Genomic DNA, 27,358 nt, shown 5'->3' with positions numbered 1-27,358 from the left:
ATAGGCCATTCAGCCCTTCGAGCCTGCCCCAACATTCAATAAGATTAAGGCTGATCTAGTTGTGGCCTCAACTTGACATTGCTATCTGGCCTCCCCATAACTCTTGATGCCCTTGTCTATCAACAATCTGTCTAACTATTCCTTGAATAAATTCAATGGCCCAGCCTCTATTGCTTCCTGGAGAAGAGAATTCCACAAACAACCCTCAGGGGAAGAAAATTCTCTCACCTCAGTCTTAAAAGGGAGGTGTCTTATTCTTAAGATAAAAGCAAAAAACTGCGGATGCTGGAAATCCAAAACAAAAAAATAAAAATACCTGGAAAAACTCAGCAGGTCTGACAGCATCTGCGTAGAGGAATACAGTTAACATTTCGAGTCCATATGACTCTTCAACAGAACACCTGTTCTATGAAGAGTCATACGGACTCGAAACGTTAACTGTATTCCTCTCCGCGGATGCTGTCAGACCTGCTGAGTTTTTCCAGGTATTTTTATTTGTGTTTTTGTCTCTTATTCTTAAACTGTGTCCCTAGTTCTAGTTTCCCCACAAGCAGAACCATCCTTCCGGTATCTTGCTATCAAGTACCCTTAGGATCTTATGCTTCAATAAGATCGCCGCTCATTCTTCTAAACTCCAAGGGGTATAGGCCCAACCTTTCTTCATAAGAGAAGCCCTTCATCCCAGGAATGAGTCGAGTGAACCTTCTCTGTACTGCTTCTAACGCAATTATATCTTATTTCAAGTAGACCAAAACTATACACTGTATTCCAGATGTGGTCTCACCAATGTCCTGTACAGCTGCTGTAAAACTGCCCTACTTATATAATCCATCCCCTTGCAATAAACACCAACATTCCATTTGTCTTCCTAATCATTAACTGTATCTACAAACTAACTTTTTGTGATTCATGTACCAGGACATCCAGATCTCTCTGTACCACTGAGTTCTGCAATCACTCTCCATCAAAATAGTATACGGCTTTTCTAATCTTTCTGCCAAAGTGGACAAGTTCACATTTTCCCACACTATACTCCATCTGCCAAGTTTTTGCCCTCAGTTAACCTGTCTATATCTAACCTTTAATGTAGTAAAACGTGACAGGAGCAACATCAAGCAAAATTACACCAAGCCATACAAGGAAATCTTAGGAGAGAAGACTTAGTTAAAAAGGTAGGTTTGAAAGAGCGTCTTAAAAGGAGGGAAGAGAGGCAGTGGGGTTTAGGAATGGAACTGCCAAGCTTAGGGCCCAGGCAGCTGAAAGCAGGGTGGAATGAAGAAAACTGTGGATGCTCAAGAGCTCAGAATTGGAAAAATTGCAGATACCTTGGAGGGGTGTAGGGCTGAAGGAGGTTACAGAGATAGCTGTGGGCACAGCCATAGATTAGAAACAAGGTTCAAAATTCCAAAATAGAGACAAAGACCACCAGTGAGCACAGGAGTAATGGGTGAACAGGACCTACTGAGAATTAGGACACAGGCAACAGAGATTTGAATGCCTCAAGCTTACAAAGGGTAGAAAATGGTAGGCTAGCCAGAATGCATTTGAATAGTCAAGTCTTAAGGTAACATTGGCACGGATGAGGATTTTAGCAGCACGAGCTGAGCTAGTACTGGAATCAGGCAGTGCTACAGAGCCGGAAATAGACAGTCTTAGTGATAGCATGGATATGGGATCAGAAGCTCATCTTGGGATCAAATACGACACTAAGGCTGCAATTATCTGGTTTGGCCCCAGAAAGTTGCCTGGAAGAGGGATAGAGTCATTGGCTCAAGTTACTGGCAGACGCTGAAAACAATGGTTATGGGTCTTCACAATATTTAGCTGAAGGAAATTTCTATCCATCCAATACTGGATTTTGGACGACAAGAAGCGTGACAATTTAGGAATATAAGTACAGTAGGCCATTTAGCCGGAAAGGCCTGTTCTATCATCATATGAAGTTGTGGCTGATCTGAGATCTAACTCCACATACCAACCTACCTTTTCCCCATGGCTCTTAATACCTTTGAATGACAAAAATTTATCAATCTCAGATTTAAAATTTACAACTGATCAACATCAATTGCCGTTTCCAGGAGGAAGTTCCAAACTTCTACCTCCCTTTGTATGTAGAAGTGTTTCCTGACTTCACGCCTCAATAGCCTGGATCTAATTTTTAGACAACCCTCTAGTTCTATACTACCCAACCAATGGGAACAGTTCCTCTATCGACCCAATCTGCTCCCCATGATTCCTTGAAAACTTCGATCGAATCACCCCCTCAACCGTCTAAATTTCAGGAAATAGTTTGTGATCTCTCCTCAAATTTAACCCTTGGAGTTCTGGCAAACCTATGTTGTATTTCATTCTTCCTAAGGTGTGGTGTCCAGAACTGCTCTCAGTACTCCAGGTGTGGTAAAACCAGAGAATTTGCATTGCAGAAGCATGATTTCTACCCCTTGTATTCAAATCCTCGAGATATAAAGGCCAGCATTCTATTAGTCTTTTTGATTATTTTCTGTACCTGTTCATAACATTAATGCCCAATGTACCTGGACCCCCAAGTATTTTGGGCCTCCACTGTTCTTAAGATTTCACGATCAGAAAAAACCTTTTTCATCCTTTTTAGGTCAAGTGGTGGCCTCATATTTGCCACACTGAAATCCATTTGCCGGAGTTTTGCCAATTCACATAATTTAACTATATCTCTAATATTACACTCCAATCCACATTGCTTACGTTGCCGCCTATCTTTGTCATTGGGATATTTTGGATATGTGCCTTTGTATCCCATTGAGTCGGTATTAAATACAGTGGGGCGGCCGGTGGGGGGTTATTGAGGTAGTGGGATGTGGGTGCCGCCAGCATATATATGTGGAAACTGACACCATCTTGTAATGATGCTGCTGAGAGTCAGCGTATAGATGAGAAATAGGAGGAGTCAAGAATAGATTACCCAAAGTTAATGATACAGGAGCAGGAACAGAAGCCACTGCAAGTGGTGCCCTGGCAATGATTAGATAGATAAGAATAGAACCAGGTGAGTGCAATCCCATCCAGCCAGACAACAGTGAAGATACATTGGAGGATGGTGCAGTTAGCCTTGTCAAAGTCTGCAGACAGGTCAAGAAGGACAAGGAGGGATTGTATACCATTCCCAGTCACATAGAACGTCATTTAGGACTTGCTAAGAACAGTTTTGATACTGTGGCAGGGACAGAAACCTGATTGGAAGGACGTAAACACTGAGTTCTGGTAAAGAGGCATGGATTTGGGAAGTGACAACACGTTCAAAGACTTTGGGGATGAAGCGACAGCAAGTTCAAGGATTTTGGAAAAGGGGTAGCTGTTTGCAAGGAGAGAGGGGAATGATTGTTTGTTTTGAGGAAACAAGATGATCATGGCAGATTTGAAGAGTATTGCTGAAGAAAAGGGGCACGTCTAAGCTTTCGTCTTGCACCATTAGGACACTTTGCAAGAATGCCAGTAAGGGGAAAACAACAATTTATACTGTATGAGAAGAGACTGTTGATTGATTGGCAAGTGCTGTTGCCATGGGGAATGCACCAGTGATGGTGACCGAGAGCTAACTACTAAGCATTGTTTGAAATTTAAAGTCAGGGCCCTGTGTATTAATACGTGTAGCTTTCAGTACACGCAAATATGCCACACTGCAAACCTGACTGAATCTTAAACAGGTTGTCAGTGTAATTCCCTGTTCTTTGCAGACAGAAAGAACAGGTACACACATTGTGCCTGTTTCAGCTAAACAAAATAAGTGTCAGCCATTCGCTGACTCATTCCTCAGGGCAATGCCTTAACCAAATCAGGGTCAAGCTGCCTGGTTTAAATTACCAACAATGCTTGGCAGTTAACTGTCAGTCACCATCACTGGTGCATTCTCCAAGGTAATGCCATTTGCCAACCAATCAGCACTCTCTCCACATACAGTATAAACTGTTGTTCTCCCCTTATATTGGTATTCTTGTGAGTGCAAGACGAAAAGCTTAGACATGTCCCATTTTTTCAGCACTGCAAGTTCCATAATATCAAACGACAGATTTGAAGAGTGGGACAGTACCTGTGGAAAGAGGGATGAAATCAGGAGGAACTTATTCCACAAAGGAGAATTAAATCTGGAACTCAGTCCCCCAAAAGGCTGTGGCCGCTAGGTAAAGTGAAATTTTCAAGGCTGAGATCGAGACACATTTGTTAGGCAGGGATAACGAAGGATATGAAACTCAAGTAGGTAATTAAGTTGAGACACAGGTCAGCCATGAGGTAACTGAATTATGGAACAAGTTTGAGGGGTTGAACAACCTACTCTTATTCCTATGACTCTCCCTCCTTAAAGCAGCTAATTTACAAACATCCTGCACATTTGTAATAACAGTAACTGAAGTATTCTATTTAATGATTGTGAAAGAAAAGCCCAAAAGCAAACTATATATTAAGACTATTTATTCTGAATTAAGCAATGTTATTTTTGCTTATATCTAGAGGAAATCTGATTATGCATACTACGCAAGGGCAGTACCATCTTTACCATGTTCTCCAGCATCTTTTTAAAACATCTTTTTAAAAACTGCTTTCAAGTAGTTTGCCCAATTTGAAGTAGGTCACATTAAAGTAAATCTTACAAATTAGAATCTTTCGATTCTGCACTGATAGTCCATAATCAACTAATTTTGTTAAATTGGGTAGAATTTGATTCCTTTCCAAACAGACTATAAACTACATTAAACTTCTTGCTTAAATCTTTTCATGTGAGAAAGTTCATTCCAATCTTCATATTTTCATTACACACGTTTCTATGTTTCTACATACCAAAACAGAGAATGAGTAGAATTCTGTGAAATTAAGCTAGCAAAGTTGCATTAAAGAATATTTATATGTATCTGTTTCTGTAGTTCTGCTTTAAAAATTAATTTTATAAAGGAAAGTTTAAGTACTAAAGGTATTTTAGAAACTGCAATGTTATTCCTCCACACAAACAAATCAAAGCATCTACCATTTGAGTTGGTCAATTTCATGCTTTTCTTTAATTCAATGGGACAAGCCACACCCAATTTTGCAGAAGAGAAAGTCCATTTTTAAAAACATAGCACTGTTTCTTGAAGACAAATTTTACCAGACAGACCAGATGTGTTCAGTCTGAACTGACCATAAACACTTCATAGCCAAGCAGTAGGGAGCACAATAACTGAGTTTAACACAGCGCTGATCGCAAACATAACAGGTCCCATGAAAATAGAAATACTTCAAATCACCAATTCTCACTGCAACGGTAGGAATTTAAACCTCTAGGCCAAATGTCATGCATCAAAAATGAAACTTTCTGGCTGGCTCTCCTTCATGACAGTTGATTATACATAGGTAGCAACGTCAGTGTGTTTTTAGGTTAAGTAAGCACTCAGAATGCAAGATAATGTGGTTACTGCATGCCACATGTCTCAATACCAGCCTGCTTATCTACAGAGCAAGTGTGACAACATACGAGGAAAATTTCTGAACCAGCTATATGAAGAGCTTAGTAGCCGATTTCCCACTTTGACACGCAATATCAGTCAATATCATTACTGGGGAAAGAATCCAAAAAGGTAGGTATTTTAGAAATGGAAGCCCAGTACTGGTATTCCACCACCCCGCTTCGCCAATAAAAAATTCCGAGGAAAAAAACACCTTAAGTTCATTCCCAGCTTCATAATGAGCAAAATATTTCTAACGGTACATTTTCACTACAGTTTACGATTGACATAAAGCAATTTTCGCTTTGAACCGCTAAGCTGGTAGGATGAATCAGACATCTGGATCGTACTTATTGCAGGCTCAAATGAAACACTCTAGAGGACACTGTCTCACACTGCTTGAGTTTGACATCATATCGGAGTGTAAATCCAATATAGAATCAAGCGGGTTTATAAGTTGCTTAGAGGGTTCACTGGACTTCCTGACAGCCCACCTATCCTTAATTTAGGTGTTGTGAGTCTCTCATCCAGTTGCTCAAAACATATAATTTCTAATTGTCCCTGCAAACATCTGTAGAGTTCTTTCCTAAACAGGACAGTTAAAATTCTAGTTGGGGAAAGGGGATGGTGTGGAATCAAGATGAAAACGGAGTTTGTTGCCTGATCTCAAGCTAATAGCTGCAGAGCGCGCGCACGCAAAGCTGCAGAGCGCGCGCACGCAAAGCTGCAGAGCGCGCGCACTCTTAAGTTGTCAGCTTGTATGCTGTTTGACAAAGCATTAAATATTTGCTGCAATAACAAATACAGAAGAAAAGTTAGTATTTGAACAGACACTTTTCCAGTTTCATCAAAAGGTAGGTACTTTCTGCTTTTCAAAAGAGAAGGCAGACCTATTAAATCTCACTTACTTTTGAGAGCCTTGTGCAGAAAAAAAAACGCAATTACATCCTGTAGTTTAAAAATATGTTGGTCTCCTTTCTCTTTGGAAAAAGATATGCAAAGAAACATGTTAGCCATTCAGCCCTTTGAACCTGTTCTGCCATTCAATTAGATCATGGTGGATCTGTATCTCAAATCCATCTATCCTCAGTGTTTCCGTAACCTTTAATACTCTTGCCTAACATTAGTCTAGCAATCTCAGGTTCTGAAATTTTCAATTGATCCAACCTCAAAAACATTTTGGGAGAGTTCCAGATTTCCACTATCCTTTGTGTGAAGAAGCAATTGCTGACATCAGAACTGAGTGGCCTAGCTTAAATTCTATGTTATGTCCCCTTTGTTCTGGGTTCTTCCATCAGAGGAAATCGTTTACCACTATCTACCCATCAGTTCCTTAAATCAATCTGAACACCTCAATTAGATCAACCCTTCTCTGTACTCAAGGGAATACAAAAGTCTACTGTCCTTAACTATTTTAACTCCCACGTTAATTTTGTGAATTTGCACTATAGCACCTCTAGAGCTAATATGTCGTTCTAGCGGTGTGATGTCAAGAACTGAACACAGTACTCAAAATGAGGTCCAACAAAGCTTCATATCTGCCACCCCTTCGATTCCAAGCCCCCTCAAGATAAAGATCAACATTCCCTTAGCCTTTTAAATTATTCCCCCCTACCCCGCCATATGTGGTGCACATGTATATATACACATATTAAAAATATCCATATTCTAGTCTGTCGTACAACAATGACCAGACCCACACAAGCGCACTAATTAAATCAAAGACCCGAGCCTGTTCAATAGCACTTGCTTCATTCAGCATCAATATACTTCTAATTACAGTCATTTAACTCCAGAAAATCAGTACCTCTCTAGCACAATCAAGAGCTGCAGCTGTCACTCTTTTATCTAAACAACATGTTATGGGGCAGTTGGGAGCAGGATCCCCAAATACCAAGGATGCCCTCCTCTCCACTTCCCAGATGATCAGCCAAGTCCACAGTCAAACCCAAGAACACCTTGATACTGGCCCCAACAAAACCACCAGAAATCAAGAACCTAGAACACGAAAATGTAAGTGGGAAGTCAACAACCTTGTCTACAGTCCTATTATCATTAACTGGTGACTAACACAGGGGAATTTGATGCCCTTATGCTAACTGACATTTAGAATGAGCACACTTAGCTCACAATAATTCTCTCATATTTAAACAGTCAAAAGTTAGTTCATAATGCATAGTCTGATAGGAGCTCTAACAGAGGAAGGCAACCTATTCAAGTCACATCCTAAATTGCACTAATTTATTCTGAGATTCAGTGGGCCCAGGATAGGTGGGGCAGGGCAAGAAGCAGCAAGATAATGTAGGTCACTAACCAAAAGTGTAGTAGTCCTCATTTTTTGAATGAAGTTCTCCTCCACATACCAACTTTCCCACCCTCCTCCCCTCTGGATCTTGGTCTGGACTGAGGAAGGGCTTCTGTTTGAGATTTCTGTGTTTCAATTCTGTTTAAAAAACACAAAATAAAAACATGTAATAGATAGGGCAATTCTACCCTCCAAAGAGACAAACCGGGTTTTTTTTAAATTAATGTAGTGCATACAGAAAAACCATGGAAAGTTTCTTTACTGCATATATTAGCAAGATAATTAACAAGTCTAGGTCTCATTGATACAAAAAATACTCCCACAAACAGATGACATTGAGGGACAATTGCATAATACAGGGGTTAGGAAATTCATATAATGGGATGATGCAACATGCTCTTAAAGGACAAACATCATAAAACCCCACTGGGTCTCCCTGGCCTTGAGTTACATTCATGGCTTTAGGAAATATGAATCCATAATATGAGAATTATACCTTCAGAGTAATTTCCCTGTTTAAAAAACTTAATGGTTTCAATATCAGATTGAGATCTACAGTAAAAATGGGGGTTTAATTACATGACACATCCTACTCAAAATAGTAAACCAGAAAAGCATGACAGCTAAAGTTACATACATCGCTTTAATTAATTCCATATTTGATAAATTTTTGAATGGATAGTCACTTAAAATCCAAGTGAATCTATGTACAAGGTTCCCTGCCACATCCCCCTCCAAAATCTTATATCCACAAATATTTCCACCTCAGCATCACCTGCCTCCTTAGCTCAGTTACTGACTCAATTGCTTCAATGCTTTCCTAGCCAGCCTCTCATTATCCATTCGCTCCAGCTAACTTATCTTCGTATCCTCCAGCTCCACAACATCCCTCAAGCTCTCGTTCTTCTGACTGCAACCATAAGTGCATTGCACCCGCAACCTCCCCCACCACCCCCACCACCCCCCCACCCCGCCTACTCCCCACTTCAAAGGCTGGCCATCAATCCCTTCTTTCCACCAAAGGCCTTCAGCCAACAAGATTATACTTTCTGGAAAGTTTTCTTTTACTATCTCAGACAGGCCATTACCTGTCTTTGAAACCCTCCTTAAAATTAACCTCTTTTGGCCAATCTTGTTCTGACTCCTCCAACCAAACGCTCACCTAGACTCCCAAACCAGAGGAAACATCTTAACTTCATCTAACCTGTCTGTTCCTTTAGTATTTTGTAGGTCTCAATGAGGTCAGCTCTTGATTGATGCTTCAGCCACTTGAACCTTTATCTCAGCTTTTGGTCACTCCTCCTCATCTTCGCTGTTTTGGCTCATGTGGATTTCCTTGGGTCTTTGATGTCTCTTGAGATATTTTCTATATTAAAGGTACCATATAAACCTGTTGTGGCAGGTGCTGGACTAATATCAATTGAATCTTATCCCAACAGTTTTATCTTTCCATATCACTGAAGCAGGGTGTTTGTAAAGTAGGTCCTTCCAGTTGAATCAGAATGTAGTCTTGTCAGGAAACTAAAAACATTCATGGAAGTTTTGCAAAACTGGAACTACTTTGGGAGAGTAGAGCTTATTTTGGTAAATCTGGATGCAAAGGAAGCTCTTGACTTTCAAGGCACTTAAGATCTCAAAGCTCTTTTAAACTTGACTTGCTCAAGCAATCTGCATGAAATTCCCTAGTAAGAGAATATTGAGAAAGTTTTGAAATAGGAGTTCATAAAGCACCGTGTCCAAGGATATCCAAATTGTGTAATTGCTTTGCTTGCAACTAATTAGTTATTAGAATATACTATAGCAAAGGTTTGCAAGAACTGTATGCTGGGGAAACAAGCACTACAGCTTTTCTGTCTTCAGTAAACCAATCTCATTTCGCACTTGGAAGTGGCTGTTCGATTAGATCGGATGTTAATAAATTAATCATTCCATGAATGATTTTAGTTTCCCGACAAGACTACATTCTGTTTCAACTGGAAGGATCTATTCTACAAACACTGCTTCAGTGATTTGGAAAGGCAAGGCTGTTGGGGTCAGATTCATTGGATGTTAGCCAAGCATCTGCCACAACAGGTTTATATGGTACCTTTAATATAGAAACATCTCAAGATACATCAAAGACCCAAGGAAATCCACATGAGCCAAAACAGCGAAGATGAGGAGGAGTGACCAAAAGCTGAGATAAAGGTTCAAGTGGCTGAAGCATCAATCAAGAGGTGATCTCATTGAGGCCTACAAAATATTAAAGGAATAGACTGGTTACATGAAGTTAAGGTGTTTCCTTTTGTTGGGAAGTCTAGAACCGGGGGACACAATTTCAAAATAAGGAGGAAGTCATTTAAGACCTAGATGAGGAGAAATGTCTTCACTCAGATGGCTGTGAATCTTTGGAATTCTCCATCCCAGGGGGCTGTGGAAGCTCAGTTATTGAGTATGTTTAAGGTAGAGATTGGTAGATTTCTGATTAACAATAACATAAAGGGTTATGGGGATAGTGTGGGTAAAAGGAAGTGTTCGATCAGCCATGATCATATTGAATGGTGGAGCAGGCTCAATGGGCTAAATGGCATTCTCCTGTTCCTATGTTCCTAATTTTCAAAGCTATCTTAATTTGAGATCAAATTTCATTGGCAATATAATGCATTAAACAGAAATTTCTTAGTTGGATTAATACTGGATGAATTATTTTGAAGCGCATGTGACTTGAGAAAGCCCTTTACTATTGACATCACGCATATATACGGTAAAAAAAACCAATCCTTTGTTTACAGGCATTTACTGAGTGCCAAACCACAACTTTGTACAATGGGTCAAAAATTCAGGTAATTGGTTTCATTTATGGAAGGAAAAAGTAGCGTCTCTTTCTTATTACACATTGAATGCTAAAATTGTACACTGCTCTGGTAGACTGAAATTCAACCACAACTGCCAAACATCTTCATCAGGTCAAAAGGAAGTCATTCAATATCTGCATGCAATGCAAAGGCTGACCCATAGCACTGAAGGACTGAGTTACGAGGGAAGACATGAGAAACCTGGGCCCTTCAGGTTTGAAAGGAGGCAACTGAAAGGGGACCTCAACAAATACACAATGTAGTAAACTGTAAAGTGAAGGTAAATTCAGCAGACTAACTGGAGCTAAATTACCTGGTGGCTAAGGACAAAGTTAAGATGTTTAGGAGTTTGTTCTTCACACTGTGGTCAATACTTCAAGCAGAATTTTAGGTCAGGTAATGGAGGAACAGTTAGATAAGGTGATAGTGGATTATAGCTTTCTTTTAGATTAATGAGCTGCACCAAGTCACCTTCCTTATGTTTTTTTACAAATGAGGTTCTGTAAGATTGTTACACTCTGGGACTGTCTTTAATTGAGGATAAAATGAAGAGGGTCAGGTGAGCTGTTCTGAGGTCTGCCTAACAATAGGCCTGGGTGACATGGTGGTACAGGTTAAGGGAAGGCCCAGGTTGTTTGTTGGAAAGAAAGTGTAAGATGTTCACACTTGAGAGATAAATGGCAGCAGCATGTGTGCTGATAGTGCTTAGACTGCTAGTCTCCAAAGTCCCAGGAAGGTTTTAGAATGTCAGGTTGTAAACAATTATGCTTTAAACTATCCATTTAGTTCCAAGATAAAATAGAGTTGGGATCTCAAGGATAGCTAATCAGCATTTCTACCTGAATACAAGGCTCATGTGATTCACGTTGTCATGAAGATGGGCTTTGAGGGGGGCAAGGTTTCTAAGATGTCCCTGGAAACTCTCAAACGTAAGTAGTCTTCCAAGATCCAGGAGAGTGAGAGCAGTAGGTCGAAAGTATGGTTAACTGCAGGAATGCAGGTGGGTGCTCATGTTCCAATTGAAAAGGCTAAATTTGTGCAGATTTGAAACAAAGCTGGAAGATTCCCCCAGCTTGTGCTAAAGGGTGAATTTCACTGCTAAAGACAGTTCTAGGGTTAAAAGTTACCAGGCTGGGAAAGGACAGGAATGGAAGTAAACCCTCAGGAGCTAAGAATCACTTGAACTGGTTCCAGAAAAATTCGAATAACTACTTAAGGGACACTGCAAAGTATGTTGATGAAGTGGGTTTTTCGGTTGGGTTAAAAGTAAAAAGGGGGAAGTTCTGTTCTGTAATTTAAAAACTAAGTTGCCTACAAAAATGGTGTTTATTCAATAGTGCTTTTTGTCTGTTTGTTACAGTAGAAGTCTTAAAACATGAAATCTTAAAACATGAAATCTTGTCATGTCATCCTTTCACCAATCAAACGGAAGTTTGAATTTCTTTTTTAAAGTTAATAGTCTCTACAGGGATCGTAATAACATGCCTCTACCATTAGATCTGCTACGGTCTGCTTTGTACAGACTGTATCATGCAGAACCATTCCCCTTACTTGTATCCCAGCTTGTAACAACTGAGTCTTCCAGCACACCTCTTCTCTCCAAAGTACAATGGAGGTTATACTTTACATATTAGTTACATAATTCAATTTGGATATCTAAAGGCTGCACTTACATAGGCAATGAATCCTTTGAATGTCGTTACCTCAAGAGTTTCGACTCTCATTTTTTGGGTTTTAGACAAAACTAACCATACCTTTAAAGAACTTGCTGCTAAATAAAAGGCTTCTTGTTTTTAAATCATCATTCCCCAGTAATGTCTCTATCACTGGACTAGGACAAAGGAACATAGAATGTGAGAGTAGGAGCAGGCCATTTGGTCCTTTGAGCCTGCTCCACCATTCAAGATGATCATGGCTGATCTGGTTGTGGTCTCAGCTCCACTTTCCTGTCTTCCCCCCAAAACCCTTGACTCCCTTATTTATCAAAAATCTATCTAAATCAGCCTTGAGTAAATTTAAAGACCCAGCCTCCACTAGCTTCTGAGGAAGAGAATTCCACAGACTAACAACCCTCTGGCCCTCTGCTTTTGTATTCCTCTTGCCAAAGTGAACAAGTTCACATTTATCCACGTTATACTCCATCTACCAAATTTTTGCCCACTCACTTAACCTGTCTATATACCTTTACAGACACTCTACCTCCTCTTGACAACTTACTTTTCTACCTATCTTGGTGTGATCAGCAAATTTAGCTACCATACATTTGGTCCCTTCATCCAAGTCATTGATATAGATTGTAAAAAGTTGAGGACCCAGCACTGATCCCTGTGGCAATCTACTCTTTATAGCTTGCCAATCCAAAATAGACCCATTTATCCCTACTCTCGACTTCCTGTTAGTCAACTAATCTTTTATCCATGGTAATGTTACCCCCTACACCATGTAGTCTTATCTTGTGTAGTAACCTTTGATGTAGCACCTTATCAAATACCTACGCCACAGGGAAGGCAACGGTTTGAGGCAGCAGCTCATCACCTACCTTCTCAAGTACAATTAGGGATGGGCAATAAATGCTGGCCTAACCAGCAACACCCACATCCCATAAATTAATTTTAAAAATCTCCCGGTTCCCTTTTATCCACCTTGAAAGTTACTTTGTCAAAAAACTCAAACGATTACATTAAACACGATTTCCCTTTCATAAAGCCATGTTGGCTCTGTCTGGGCGCATTGTGATTTTCCAAGCATCCTGCTATAATCTACTTAATAATGCATTCCAGCACTTTTCCTCTGACAGGTGCTAGTCTAGCTGGCCTATAGTTTCCTGCTTTCCGCCTCCCTCCTTTCTCAAATGAAGATGTTACATTAGCTATTTTCCAATCCGCTAGGACCATTCCAAAATCTATGGAACTTTGGAAGATTATAACCAATGCATCAACTATCTGTGCTGCCTGTCCATTTAAGGCCCTAGGATGCAGGCCATCCTGTCCTGGGGACGTGTCAGCCTTTAGGTCTAATAGCTTTCCTAGCACTTTTTCCCTGGTGATTGTGATTGTTTTAAGTTCATCCCTCCCTATCACTTTGATTATCAAGCAACTTCAGGAAATTTTACAAGTCTTCCACCATGAAGACAGACACAAAATACCTGTTCAACCCCTCTGCCATTTCTTTGTTTTCCATTACCAGTTCCTCAGGCTCACTCTCCAGAGGATCAACACTAGCTTTAGTTACTCTCTTCCTATTTAAATACTTGTAGAAACTCTTACTATCTGTTTTATATTACCAGCTAGCTTTTGCTCATTCTTCTTCCTGCCTCTTTTTTATATCTATTCAGTAATTTGTTGGTTCTTAAAATCTGTCCAATCCTCTGACCTACCAGCAATCTTTGCAGATTTGTACAGTGTATTTAATACTATCAATTTAATACTATCCTTATTCACCCACAGATGAAGTATCTTTCTCAAAGAACTTTTTTCTCACTGGGGTAAATCTTTGCTAAGAATTCAATGTCTCCTTAAAGGAACACACAAACACATAGCACATGAAATGCAAGTCTTCCCACAAATCAAAGAAAAGAGTTCTGCTGAAGGGTCATGAGGACTCGAAACATCAACTCTTTTCTTCTCCGCCGATGCTGCCAGACCTGCTGAGTTTTTCCAGGTAATTCTGTTTTTGTTTAAAATTCATCCTTATTGCTTCAAAACATGGTTGTATTCAACTGACTCAAGCGGGTAGGCAGTCTAAGGAAACACTAGGAATTCCATATTCTGCTCACACAGTTACACTTGTGCAGTCTGGGTGCTGTTACCTGTTACCTTATTGGGCATTCTTTGAACTGACATTTATGGGAAGCCCCATAAACTCTGGCATTAGGCTTCTCAGCGAGACACAGGCCTCAAGCTTAAATCACTGACATGACAAACAGGCAAGAAACTTGCAGGTTTTTAGCAATTTCCACCTATTCTTGTAAATTTTTAATGTCTATCATGTTATAAACCTTAAGAAACAAGTACAGCAGTCAAAATTATTTTTCAGAGTACTTCATTATTTCATCTTTTCGAACTGGTCGGTTTTGCTGAACAGTCATTGTGAATTATTTTCCAATATTTTCAGTAGGTTTCCACTGTGTCTTTATCTATTATCAGATTTTCTCATTTTTTGCCTACGGTTTGTTACTTTTGTTGAAAAACAAAATTTGACCCAAGTGCAACAAAATTTACATCTAAAAATTGGAAAGCAAGCACTAAATGCAAAGCATGTGGAAAAGGCAAGAGGGAGTGAAAGCAAAAGTGAGTCAAAGAATGAGTGCAAGCACAATTGAGAATCAGGGAAAAGTATCAGTAAGGTTGATTATAAGGAAACATGGAGAAATTTAAGAGCCAAATGTAGCAACACAATTTAATGCACAGATCCTTGAATTGTGAAACAGGCTACAACCTAGTGCAATAATACTTATTCCAAAGACGCAGTGTTACGATCCGTCCCGGACAAGGCCCCCAATTAGTTAAATTCCCAGACGAGAATCCCAATTTTGTTATGATCCCGGGTGAGGAGGAATGAGCTGGCTTCCCTCTTTATTTAACCTCTTTGGTTGGTTACAACAAGGTTAGTTTAAAAATCCTTTTCCCATGGACACCGTTTCCTAGCCCAAATGTATTTACTTTTTAGAGAGACAATTTAACCAGGTTTTCTTGAGTCAAAGAAAGAGCAAGTTTCTTAGTTACTAAAACCAGAGGAAAAATGATAAAATGACATAATGCACACATACACACACCAATCAGATAGGAGAAATTAAGAGTCCAAATAAAAGTTTAAAAATATACAAGTCAGTCCTTGGCTTGTCCATGAGACATACGTTGTAGTAGGTTGCTGCTGTTAAATTGGGTGATTTCAGTACAGCTGACTTTGGCAGATTCGCAGTCTGTTGGAGGCACATATTGACTTATCCCAGGAGGAGGAATCCTAGTTCTGCAGGGTAGCTGAAGAAACTGTCCTGTTCCCTTTTTAAGTGTGGTTTCTACTAAAACCTTGCCTCCATAGGGAGGGAGAAAAACTGCCTGCTTCTACAAAGGTGGCTGCCTGGTGTTTCTTCTTGTTTTTATCACTCTCAAACACTGGTCTGTAGCCAGCTTTTTAACCCACTTTTCTTGTGTATTCCCGGGAGGGGAAATAGGCATGTCTTGCGCCCAAAGTCAGTTTTTCTTTCAATTCAGAATGTTTTACACATTCTGACGTATAAATCAACAGGATATGGGTTTTTGAATGACTGCTGATATGTGGGAATCAGTTTCCATTGTCTCCACAACCACCAGAGGTTAAAGTCCAGTCTTTTGCATTTTCAATACCTTTCTTTCAAGCATCTGTTTGGAGTGGGCCTTGACACCTCTTCAGGTGCGAAATTCCATGTTCTCCAAGGACATGTCTGTCACATAGGAATTTTCCAGAAAGTGGTCACTCTACATTAATCTTTTGATCAGTCTTTCCTTGTATTTCTTTTAAAAACACAGCTCCTCCTTAAAAAAAAGTTCAACATGCCCATAGGTAGTTGGTAGCTGTAGTCTGCCTGTCGTGACAGCAGTCAAAGGCAAATGGAGCCAGTTTCTGCTTCAGCAGATGAATTCGGGTAGTAGTCAGAAAGTGACAAACTTGTCAAATTGGGCACTAAAAGAATCTGGATTGTCTGATTGACCTTTTCTCAACTCTGCATTCTTATGTTTAAGATGTGATCCTATAGCCTAATATTGCCACCAGCTATTCCAAAAGTCAAACTGCAATAGATATTATTCTTCAGTTGGATACTATACTTTGAAACATAGCAAATTAAGCATTAATTTCAACATAACTACTTTCTAAATACAACATTTAGAATTATATTTTTCTATTCATAGCTCATATTCCCTACAACATGAAGCAGAGTTATAGAATTGTAGTTTGTTCAAGCTGGAGCCAGTAAAAGTGATGGAGAAAATAATGGTTTTTGGGCTGAATGGTCATAAATCTAACACTTTTTTTTAGAAGCAATATAGATGCAAACACCTTTCCCTTTGTTGTTAATGGAGAACAACGTTTTAGCTAACTACTTATTAAACTCAGAATATTCTTGCCTTTTCTATGGATAAAATATCAGCAGAACTCACATTGAATTTCCTCATTAGCATAAAATGTCTTAAGTTGTGTCTCCCTACCCCTTGATCATTCTGGATAATACCAAACAAAAACATCCCAATACAGGCTAAGGAAATTCAATGGCAAAACACTGGAAGGCAAATAATGCTTCAAGGTAAGAATATAGAATTCCCAGTTATTAACATAGTTTGAGGGCTGCACAGCTACTTCGCACTCTTGTACCCCACCTCCCTTTCCTAGAATGCAAGGGAATGCTCCGTTTGTTTTGGAAAGGTTTAGGCATCTTGTGCCTATTTTTGTAAATGATCAACTGATCGAATCACTGCAACGTAATTTTGATTTAATTGCATTTATGGTGAAAAGTTAAATAATCAAACATTTTATTGATCAGCACGTTAATCATGTATTTGGGACATGAAATTGACAATGGTATAATTTATATATAAGTACATTAGTTATCTTGCACTGTCATGTTACTGCCTCCCAGAGCCAGTGTAGGACAAAGGTTGGAAAATACTTTCAAACAAGTTTCACTTTCACAAAACATTGCCTGTCTCCTGCAGGACAGTAGTGAATAATTTGGATGATTAGAAATATAGTATTTAGTTACAAGATTCACATTTTACATGGCTTTGGGAACAATTTCACAGCACTATAGGCATCAGCATTTTACATGCTGTTCAAGTTAAGAAATGCAAACTGTTTTCTGGGCAGAGGCCAAGGATTAAGAGTCCTGGCATGCCCTGGTGGATGTCTGGAGCAGGACAGGTCACAAGTGCTCAGCCCAGTGTTCTGGGCTCTTCAGGGACTGTTGTAGGGATCATAGGGGCACCTACATGATGGTGCCGAACCTGACCACGGGACATGTTGCGGCAGGTAAAGGCAAGCCAGGTAGCTGGGTGTGCTGAGAAGTAGAGGCGGCGGCTCCAAGCAGCAGAAGTGTTGCTGTTAGCTGGATCTGTGTAACTGGGGCACAGACGTCCCAGGAGTCATTTGATAGCTCCATGTAGTTGGGGCTCAGAAGTCCTGGGGAGCTGAGAAGGCGGCGGAAGTTCGGAGGCTCCGTGCTGCAGAGAAGGTTAAAGCTCAGAAGAAGCCTTGGAGACCGCTGATCGCTTGGTGCAGCTCAGGAGATTGAAGCTCAGTGAAATTCAGGGGCAGCACCAGCAGTGAAGCTAGCTGTCCACTAGAGTTGAAATTATGCCAGTAAATAGATGCTGGAGTGCAGTTTTGTGAATCCCATGGAACGCAGTCTCAGGAGAAGAGACTGAACCATTGGGAGGTGAGCAGTTGTTGAGACAGTCCAAGTCGGAGTGGATTTCAAGGGAATTCAGAGGCTAGAGTTGAAATCTCTCGCATGGGAGACAGTTTTAACGAGACTGCGTAACTCACAGTGGACACCAACATCTGGGTGGATTGTAAAGAAATCCATGGGGTCTGTTTTGGTCGCATCTGCCATTTAATGTGCCATGTGGTGCGTTCAACCACAGCTTGCCTGCTATTTCATATTTACCTCATGCTAATTCTGAACATTAGGAGTATAAGATTATTTTATTTTTCTGACTTTGCATGGTAAATTTTATTTTGTTTAAAACCGTGGAAACTTATGGCTTTATTCTCTTATTAAGATTTCAGTCTTTGTCTACTTTAAACAAAACATTGCTGGTGCCTAACTGGATCATAACAGAGTTCATTTAATGGTTAGGATAGAGACAAATCTTACAGATTACCAGAATTTTTTTTTAAATTACAAAGAATTATTCATGTAATCACTAACGGATGGGCCTTGGTCCAGAACCCAATATGAAAACAGTCAGGCTATTTACTAAATTTAAAGTAATTAGGCCTTGTGATTTTTACAGTGTCAGTTTCTGCCAGTAAAGACTTTAGTGTACTACATATAAATAGAATCCATTTGTTGGCAAGAACTGCACTGTAACACTCTGGTTTACTTAAAAAGAATGGAAGATCTTATTCTGGCACGTTTTGTTCAAAATACTCACCAGTTTTATACAATAGCAAACCAAGCAGAGCTGAGGAGAACTGTGTTTTGTGTACTTATCAAAAAAGGTTGAGTTTTTTTTAAACTGGCTGTTTCCATGCATTTTCATAGAGAATAGGCTGGAGTGGAGGCTCAGCTGGATTCACTTTCTACAACTGCCCAACTCCAGAAAACAACAGTGCAGGCTGGGAATACCAAATAACTGCAGCAGTCTGAGAAGTCATGCCTCCACTGAGGTTTTTAGTGGTCTGAAAACCTGGAGGCTCAATGTCCAATTTTTAATGTCAGTTGACAAAATACCTAAGTGCACCCAGCACATCAGATTTTAACAATCTGAGGAGCAAAAACCTCAAATCACCTTCAGTACAAACTTAAATGGAGGTGCTCAAGGAGGACTATTACGCCTGAGGGGGCACATTTCTACAACGCAGTTATTACTGGCACTGCATATTTTGTGAACATATCAACAAACATCTACTTATACAGAAGTACAAAAATATACTGAATGCCATATTAAGTTTTCATTAGCTGCAAGACAAAAGGGAGATACACCACAGGCACGGAGCCTCTGAAGACAGTTTTGTCTTGAGCTGTTGACAGCACAGTTGTCCCGATAATCACGGGAGGCATGGTGAATTTTTATGAAGCGGTGGGTCAGATCCACGCATAATCATCAAGTGGGCCACACATCTTTCAGACATTGAAAATCTCACACCACCACACTAACAAAGGCACATCGATACCTTTTATCCTTTTCACTTTCTGATCTGTAATCTTCTGCTCCCTTGCATTCTTCTTTTGCCTGATCTAATCTACTATTTATTGCCTACCACACTTTTAATACCATTGTGCTCCCACCGCTGCCTGACACTAGTCAACTCCTGTGTTCGAAACACTAATATAAAAACAGAAAATGCTGGAAAAACTCAGCAGGTCCAACAGCATCTGTAGAGAGAGAAATAGAGTTAACCTTTCGAGTCTGTGTGACCCTTCTTCAGAGCCATACCGGCTCGGGACATTAATGCTGTTTCTCTCTCCATAGATGCTGTCAGACCTGTTGAGCTTTTCTAGCATTTTCTGTTTTTATTTCAAATTTCCAGCATCTGCAGTATTTTGCTTTGATCTGTATCCAAAACACAAGCTGCTTGCATCCTGTCCTCACTCAGCTGCACTTGCCCCCAAACGCAGTCTTTGCTGGTCTACTGGTCCTTTGTCCACCAGTCTTTTAATTTAAAATAATTGCCCTTGTCTTTAGATCCTTCTATTGTCTCTGCCCATCTGATCTTGTCAGCCACTTTGTGCTCACATCCCCACAACACTTAATTCATTTGATTCTTGGTTTTGTGGCTTCCACCCCCCTCCCCACTTTCACCCCTCCACGGGTGACAATACCTCTCATAAGCTCGTCAACTTTCTAACTTCCAAACCTTCAAAAATCTCATCAAAACCTAGTTCTTTAACCAATATTATGGTCACCCCTCCTATTTTCTCCTTTTCTGGTTTGGCATTAACAAGTGCCAAGGGTTTATCCAGTGGTGTGACAGCATCATAGGCCTAAATTTTCATGATTCTCAAGCTGCCATATTACTTTCCTCTAGTCTTCTGCTAAAGTTCATTTTTCTCTAAAACTAATACAAACAATAATGTCAATGCTTAATTTACAAAGAGGTTAAAGGAAAGAAGACAATCAGGTTGCCATTTGAGCAATCAGCCTTCAAAAGGATGTAACTGGTGCTACACCTGGATTTAAATTAGGGGAACAGCAATGTCCATGGATGGAAGCAACAAAGCAAAACCTGGCTTAAATGTTTTCCTTCAAGGCAATAAATGGATGGATTTCACACTTGTTGCACAGACCACGAAGATTCCTAATGCTGTCAGCTGCTCTCAGATGGGATGGTGATAAGGAGCTTTAAAATTAACCACAGCGTTTTATGGGGGAGGGTTTCTGCTTCTGGTCACTATAAGCATATAGGCGCCAGGCAAGAACAGCATTAGACTTAGCAGTTTGGCCTTGTGGCTGAACAGCATGCCACACATGACATGGCCACTTAGTCAAAATACAAAGGGCGTCTAGTGCTTATATAACTACACCTGAGTAAGGAAGCAAAGACTCCAGGAGAGGATGAGCAGTTTGAAAACTGGCACAAAAAAAACTACAATCCGGTTTCAGAAGTGAAAAGTGGATGATGGTGATGAAACTAAAGATGCTACAAATGATAACTTCCAAAATCTCCACTGTAATATGCAACATCATTCGGTTCTAAATTTGATCTCTGGTTTATGCAGAGCTAGCTGACCTAAGCCAATGCACTATCATCCACCTCTGCAGCTAAGCTAAAGGGAGGAAATAAATTGGCCATTGTTCCTGCAGCTGATAGCTGTCCAGCAGCCCCTTCCAGAAAGTGTACCTCAGGCAAGGATAGCATCAGACTCCACAGTCAAATAACCAGGGATCATTCATTTTTAGGCTCAGGAGAATAGTCAATAAGGTGCCTGAGGGCAATGAAGCCCGTGGAACTCTGCCCTCAGCCGAAGAGAAAAATGTGGAAAAAAAGTAAATTTTACACGGATGCAAATACACTACTAGCCTCATTATAAAGTTAATACAGTCAGACTACAGGAAATACGTACGAACATACAAATTAAGAGGAGCAGGCCACTTGGCCCCTTGAGCCTGCTGTGCCATTCAATAGTCAGAGACTCTGCTTCCACCGCCTTTTGATGAAGTGTGTTCCAAAGACTCACGACCCTCAGAAAAAATTTCTCATCTGTCTTAAATGGTCAACCCCTTATTTTTAAACAGTGACCCCCTCATTCTAGATTCTCCCACAAGAGGAAACATCCTTTCCACATCAAAACCCCTCAGGATCTTATATGTTTCAACCAAGGCTCCTCTTACTCTTCTAACATCCAGCAGATACAAGCCGAGCCTGTCCAATCTTTTCTCATAAAACAACCTGCCCATTCCAGGTATTAATCTAGTAAATTTTTTCTGAACTGCTTCCAACATACAATTTACATCCTTCCTGTACACAGTACTCCAGATGTGGTCTCATCAATGCCTTGTGTAACTGAAGAATAACCCCCCTACTTTCATATTCAATTCCCCTCGCAACAAATAATAACATTCTATTAGCTTACCTAATTACTTGTTGCATCACATGCTGCTTTAACTTGCAGCTTTGTAAGTCAAATTGAATTTTCAAAAGTGTTTTACTCTCATGTTTCCCCAATAATAAATTTAGCATTTACAGCTAAAATATTAGTCACTAAGCATTCTATTACTTGGAACTACATATACACTTGGCCACAATCAAAGTCATTGAATCATAAACAATTCAATACTATACTACAGCAAGTCATAGGCTGACAAGAAAGTCAACTCTACACAAGGATCAGCCAGAGCACAAATTTGTTACATCATACCAGATAGTTAGAAAGGCCTCCCAGGGTCAAAAATAAAAGGACTAAAGGGTGTCATGAGCTGAGAAAGACATCAGAGTAACATGTCTAAAATACCAAAGGTCATTTTATCTTCCTGTTGGGATGCCAGGAATAACTGCTGCTCATGAGACAGCATTTAACCCATTCACCAACCTGATGAGTTTTTGAAAATAGAAGTAGATTCTTAAGCGGCAATGGGTCTGAATCCTATTTATTCTATGCACAGAGCTTATACTTCCTAGAAATGTGCTTTATTGAAATCTGTGGTACATATGCATTGCAGTATTTGAATCAATGGATTTCAAACAATGGATAATTTTTAGTTTTAATTTTACTGTTAAGTCTCCTCCTGCCTCACAATCAGAGGAAGGAATATACAAAACAAAACTAAGCAGACATATGCTAATAACGTGTCTTGTGTAGGCAAGGCCACCCCTCAATTTTACTGTTCAGTACCAATTGAAGCATAATTTTCCCCCTGATTTTTGATGATAATTGAAAAAGAATTTCATTCAGAAAGTAACTGCTATACCAAATATATAACGAAAGGAAAGCAATGCTACATTAAGACTATAAGGAACAGTGACATAAGAAATTACAAAACAAAAAAGGGTGACCTATTGATTTTGGCAGCATGCAGCACAGCACATTTAAGAACAGCTCATTGATCACAGGCAAGCAGAGACCACAATGAATCCCTTGGGAATAGAAGATGCGGTTTCTAACAAATCAATGCCCTCATATCAAATGCACATTTCCTCTGCACAAAACTGTCTACTAGTTCAGCATTAGGGAAGTACAACTTGGTCAGACGGTTAAATAAAAGGATGTCAAGTTATAGAAGTGCCAAGGGCATTGGTTTATACTGTAAGTTTGATTGTTCAAAATACTAGATTACCTACAAAAGGAATTTTTTTATACCATTAACCATTTAAAAGAGTTGCAATTTTTTCCTCAATCTCCAAGTAGTTATTATTTCAAATAGAGTGTAGGAATGATGCACCAATATTGCTCAGCAAATACAATAGCTGGCTAAGATTGATTGCTAAATAGACTAAAAGGTATGGCAGTAACTAAACAGTGAGAAACACTTAAAGGCATTGTTCAAAATGTTCAATGAAAATACATTCCACTAAAAAAATAATCAGCAAGAAAGATCTATTCCTGGCTTGCTAGGGAAGCTAATAATAACCCTGTATTTTTGCAAAGAATAGTAGTAAATCTGAAGATTTTGAGTTTTAAATGCCAGCAAAAGATGACCAAATAGTTGATAAAAAGGGAAAAAATAGAATGGATAGTAAATTAGTCAGGAATATAAAAACATTTAGGAGCTTTTACTAGGTATATATAACAGAATAGCTAAAGTAAACTTTGGTGCCTTAGCACCAGAGATAGCAGAAATTATGAGGAAACAGCAGAGACGAACAAATATTTTATGTCTGTCTTCATAATAGAAAACAAATTACATACCAGAAATAAAGGGTAACCAATGGGTTACTAAGAATGAGAAACCCAAGGTAATTAATATTAGCAGAGAAAAACTATTCCAGAAGCTTAATAGCTAAAAGCTGACAAATCCTCAGGATCTGATGGGCTATATTCTGGATTTCTAAAAGAAGCAGCTGCAGTGGTGCACTGGTTATGATTTTCCAACATTCCTGAGATTTAGAACATCCTACCAGATTGCAAGTTAGCAAATGTAATACAGCTGGTCTTATATCATGGGTAGCATACCTGCCTCTGAGCCAGGTTCGAGTCCCACTCCAGGGCTTGATGGCCAAGGAAGATGCATTCATAACACAGCCAAACAGGTTGCTTATCAACATGTAAATCCTTCTAATACATCTATCGCAGATATTAAGAGCAGGAGTGTCTCCTGGTCAGCCATGCTTGATGCAGGGTGGCACCCCTCAAGCCATAGTCTCTGGCAGATTGGCGACTTGTTCCAGGAAAAACAAGCTCCAGAAACAGACATTAGCATGTACTTCATCTGCCTCATATGTCACTATATGACTACATAGGAGAGAACTAACGAAGGAAGGATTCAAGAAAGGAAGAGGCAGGCCAGTTGGCTTGACATTAGTCAGGAAATTGCTGGAATTTATTAAGGAAGTCTTAATGTGCATGGAAAAATCACAGCATGATCAGAGACAACAGGGAAATTGTGCATGACAAATGTAAAGTTTTTTGAGGTAAGACAAAGGAAAGCCAGTAGTCGTGGTTGACTTGTATTTTCAAAAGGATTTGATAGAGCAGCAAAGGATTTAAATATGTAAGAAAGGGCTTGGAATTGGTGAACTGACAGGAATCAGAGTATAGGGATAAAAGGGTAACTTTCAAGCTGGTAGGTTGTAACTAGTGGAGTGCCACGCTGGTATCTTAGCTATCCACAAGTTAAATTAATGAATTCAACAAAGAGACCGAGTAAAGTATCCAAGTTGGCTGAAAGTAAACAAATCTATGTGGGAACATATGGTATGGAGGAGGACATAGGCTGAAAAAGAGATACAGATAGGTTAAGTGAGTGAGAAACATTGACAGATGGAGTATAATGTGGGGACATACAAGGTTAATTCACTTCTGGTACGAAGGCATGAAACTTGTAAATGTTGATGTTCAGAGAGGCTACTCATACAAGGAGCACAAATTTAGTGTGCAAGCAATTAGCAAGGCAAAAGGCACATTGGTCTTTACTGCAAGCAGATTGGAGTAAAAGAACAAGGAAGTCTTACTACAATTGTATAGGGCTTTTTGAGACCGCATCTGGAGTATTGCATAGTTTTTTGATAACCTTATCCAAGGAAGCATATACTTACCTTGGAAGCAGTGCAACAAAAGGTTCACTACATTGATTCCTGGAATGAGAGGTTTGTTCTATGCTGAGTAAAATGGGCCTAGGCTTTCTGGACTAATGAGTAGCTATCTCATCATACAAGATTCTGAAAGAGCCTGACACAGTAAACATAGAGAGGTTGTTTCCCCTGGCTGGGCAATCTAGGATATGGGAGTTATTGGGTACGTGAAGTGAGGAGAAATTTCTTCACTTGGAAGGTTGTGAATCTTTGGAATTCTCTATCTGATATTCAAGGTTGGGATAGATAAATTTTTGATCTCCCAGGGAATCAAGGAAAGTCAAGGGATAGGGTGAGGGTGGAAAAGTGGAGTTGAGACATGAGATCAGCCATAAACGTAATGAATAGCAAAGCAGGCTCAAGGGACTATATGGCCTACTTCTGCTCCTATTTCTTAATAATGAGATGCTCCTGGTAGTTCTAAAAAGTCCTCATATTTAGCCTTTCAATTTAAATACTGTCTCTGAGCATTCTTCTCTGAAATTCAGTAACTAAAACAAACAAATTGATGCAGGCCACCTGTGCAGTGTCAGAGGTCACTGAAGTCTGAAACCAGGATTAAGTCTTTGCAAGTCAATTATTAATTTAACAGTGTAGCCACAGAAGCAAACAAAATGTGAATCTCAATGTTGATAGCGGTGACCTATTCCTCTTCGATTGGCCTTTAACCGAATGCAGCATTTTACTAGGTTAATTTTATGAGCTGGTTTCTTGGCTTTTCACTAACTCAGTTGACCAAGTCTGCCTGGAATACTTCAAGATGAATTTAAGCTTCTGATGCTGAATGAGACACACAAAGTTACCTCGCCAAGCAGTGGGGGATAACGTGTCTGCTTTTGCAACTATGGCAGAACTATTTAAGTAACAGAACATCACACTGAATCTAAACTGCCTTTGAATTCTTTTTAAGCCAATGAAACCCTTTGCATCAACTGCAGAGCAGGTCAATTAGATTCTGCAAAGAAAAAGGACAAATTAACATTTTGGGTCTTTAGCCTTTACGAGAGCTGATGAAATGTTTTCTTTCCTGTGCTCCAGTTAAATAATGCTCATACAGAAGCAAAAAATGGTAAATATACTAAAAGACTCAAAATTTGGAATTGTTGACTGAGTTAAGGAAAAAAAAGTTGTAGAATTTGTTTCAACATGCCTTCTGCATCCTTTTCTGCCAATCAACTCAGGTTGATTAGTCTCAATGTTGGGTACCTGTGTGGACCTGCAAAGCACTTAACAGTTTGCAGGTATGAGCATAAAGGCAAAAGAGTGAAGTAGAAGTCAATCAATTCCATCAACTATTAAGAATCAACAGAAAGGTGTCATTAATTGAGATCCAAAAACTGTAATGAAGTATAATGGTAGTGCCTTGGCAAACACACTACTTCCGGTCATGTGGCATCCATAGCAGGTAACCAATTTAAGATTCTGTCAAAGTTTAAGCACTTCACAGATAAATCCCAGACCAAGTTAACAGATGACTGAATATATGACCTCTTATTGGAAATGCTCATGATCACTACCTCCAGAACTGCACTCAGTGTGCATCTCTGATCATCAACCGTTGTTGGATGAACAAGCAATGCAGCTGAATAGTAATGAGTTACTGAACATATAATTTCAACAAAGCAATGATGCTTAGCAAACGAACACATTGCAAGCACAACAAATAGCAGGTAAAAATCAAAATGGCATGTGGTTCACAGATGGAACTCAGACAGCCGAACATTACAACACAGAAATGTCTTTTCCTTCATAGAGTTATGTTTAACGCTAGTCATTACGGTACTGCACCTCATCCCACCTTGAGATTTTGCATGGGGACAGAACAAGGAACCATTAAGTCAAATTGCCTCAAAGCATCAACTGTAGTAAGTCACTTTATGACTTGCGGCAATTTGGAACATCTGTATCCTGCTTACAATTCATGTCACCAGGATAGGTACCAGCAGCAAGGCATACGAGAGTAGTGGTGCTCCAGTTATCAAACCTAAATATATGTCATTGGTTGCAAGTTCATGGGAAGGATGAAATAGCACTACCTGGCATGCAAAACAATTGACGCACTGAAAGTAATTCCCATTTACCAATCTTCAACATGTGCACGTGTTATTTACAGCAAGGAAAACGGCACAGTACTTGTTGTATCTCAAACTGGCGACACAATCAACCGCTAATAAAAGGTCATTAACCCGAACTGTTAATTTTGTTTCTCTCTTCACAGATACTGCTAGGCCTGCTGAGCATTTTCTAAATTTTCTCATCTTATTTCTTTATTTCTTACTTGTAACAATGTTGGTCCAAAGATGAGTAATTGACTTGAATAAGTGGAATTACTTATCTTTAGG

General features: G+C 39.6%; 1 protein-coding gene across 4 annotated transcripts in view; it reads right to left on the bottom strand.

The window, feature by feature from the left end:
• The window catches only part of LOC144699633 (dual specificity mitogen-activated protein kinase kinase 4-like), a 155,697-nt gene that overhangs the window by 105,297 nt on the left and 23,042 nt on the right, over window positions 1-27,358 (bottom strand). For 2 of the 4 annotated variants that reach the window (XM_078570718.1, XM_078570719.1), the window contains exon 2: window positions 7,765-7,893. The exons of the other annotated variants lie outside the window; for them this stretch is intronic. In XM_078570718.1, coding sequence (XP_078426844.1) covers window positions 7,765-7,893 — 129 coding nt within the window. The remainder of the gene's footprint in view (window positions 1-7,764; window positions 7,894-27,358) is intronic. 4 annotated transcript variants of the gene reach the window in all.

This window comes from Cetorhinus maximus, chromosome 24 (genome assembly GCF_964194155.1).
Source record: "Cetorhinus maximus chromosome 24, sCetMax3.hap1.1, whole genome shotgun sequence".
NCBI lineage: Eukaryota > Metazoa > Chordata > Chondrichthyes > Lamniformes > Cetorhinidae > Cetorhinus > Cetorhinus maximus.
This window is presented reverse-complemented; position numbering and strand designations above follow the sequence as displayed.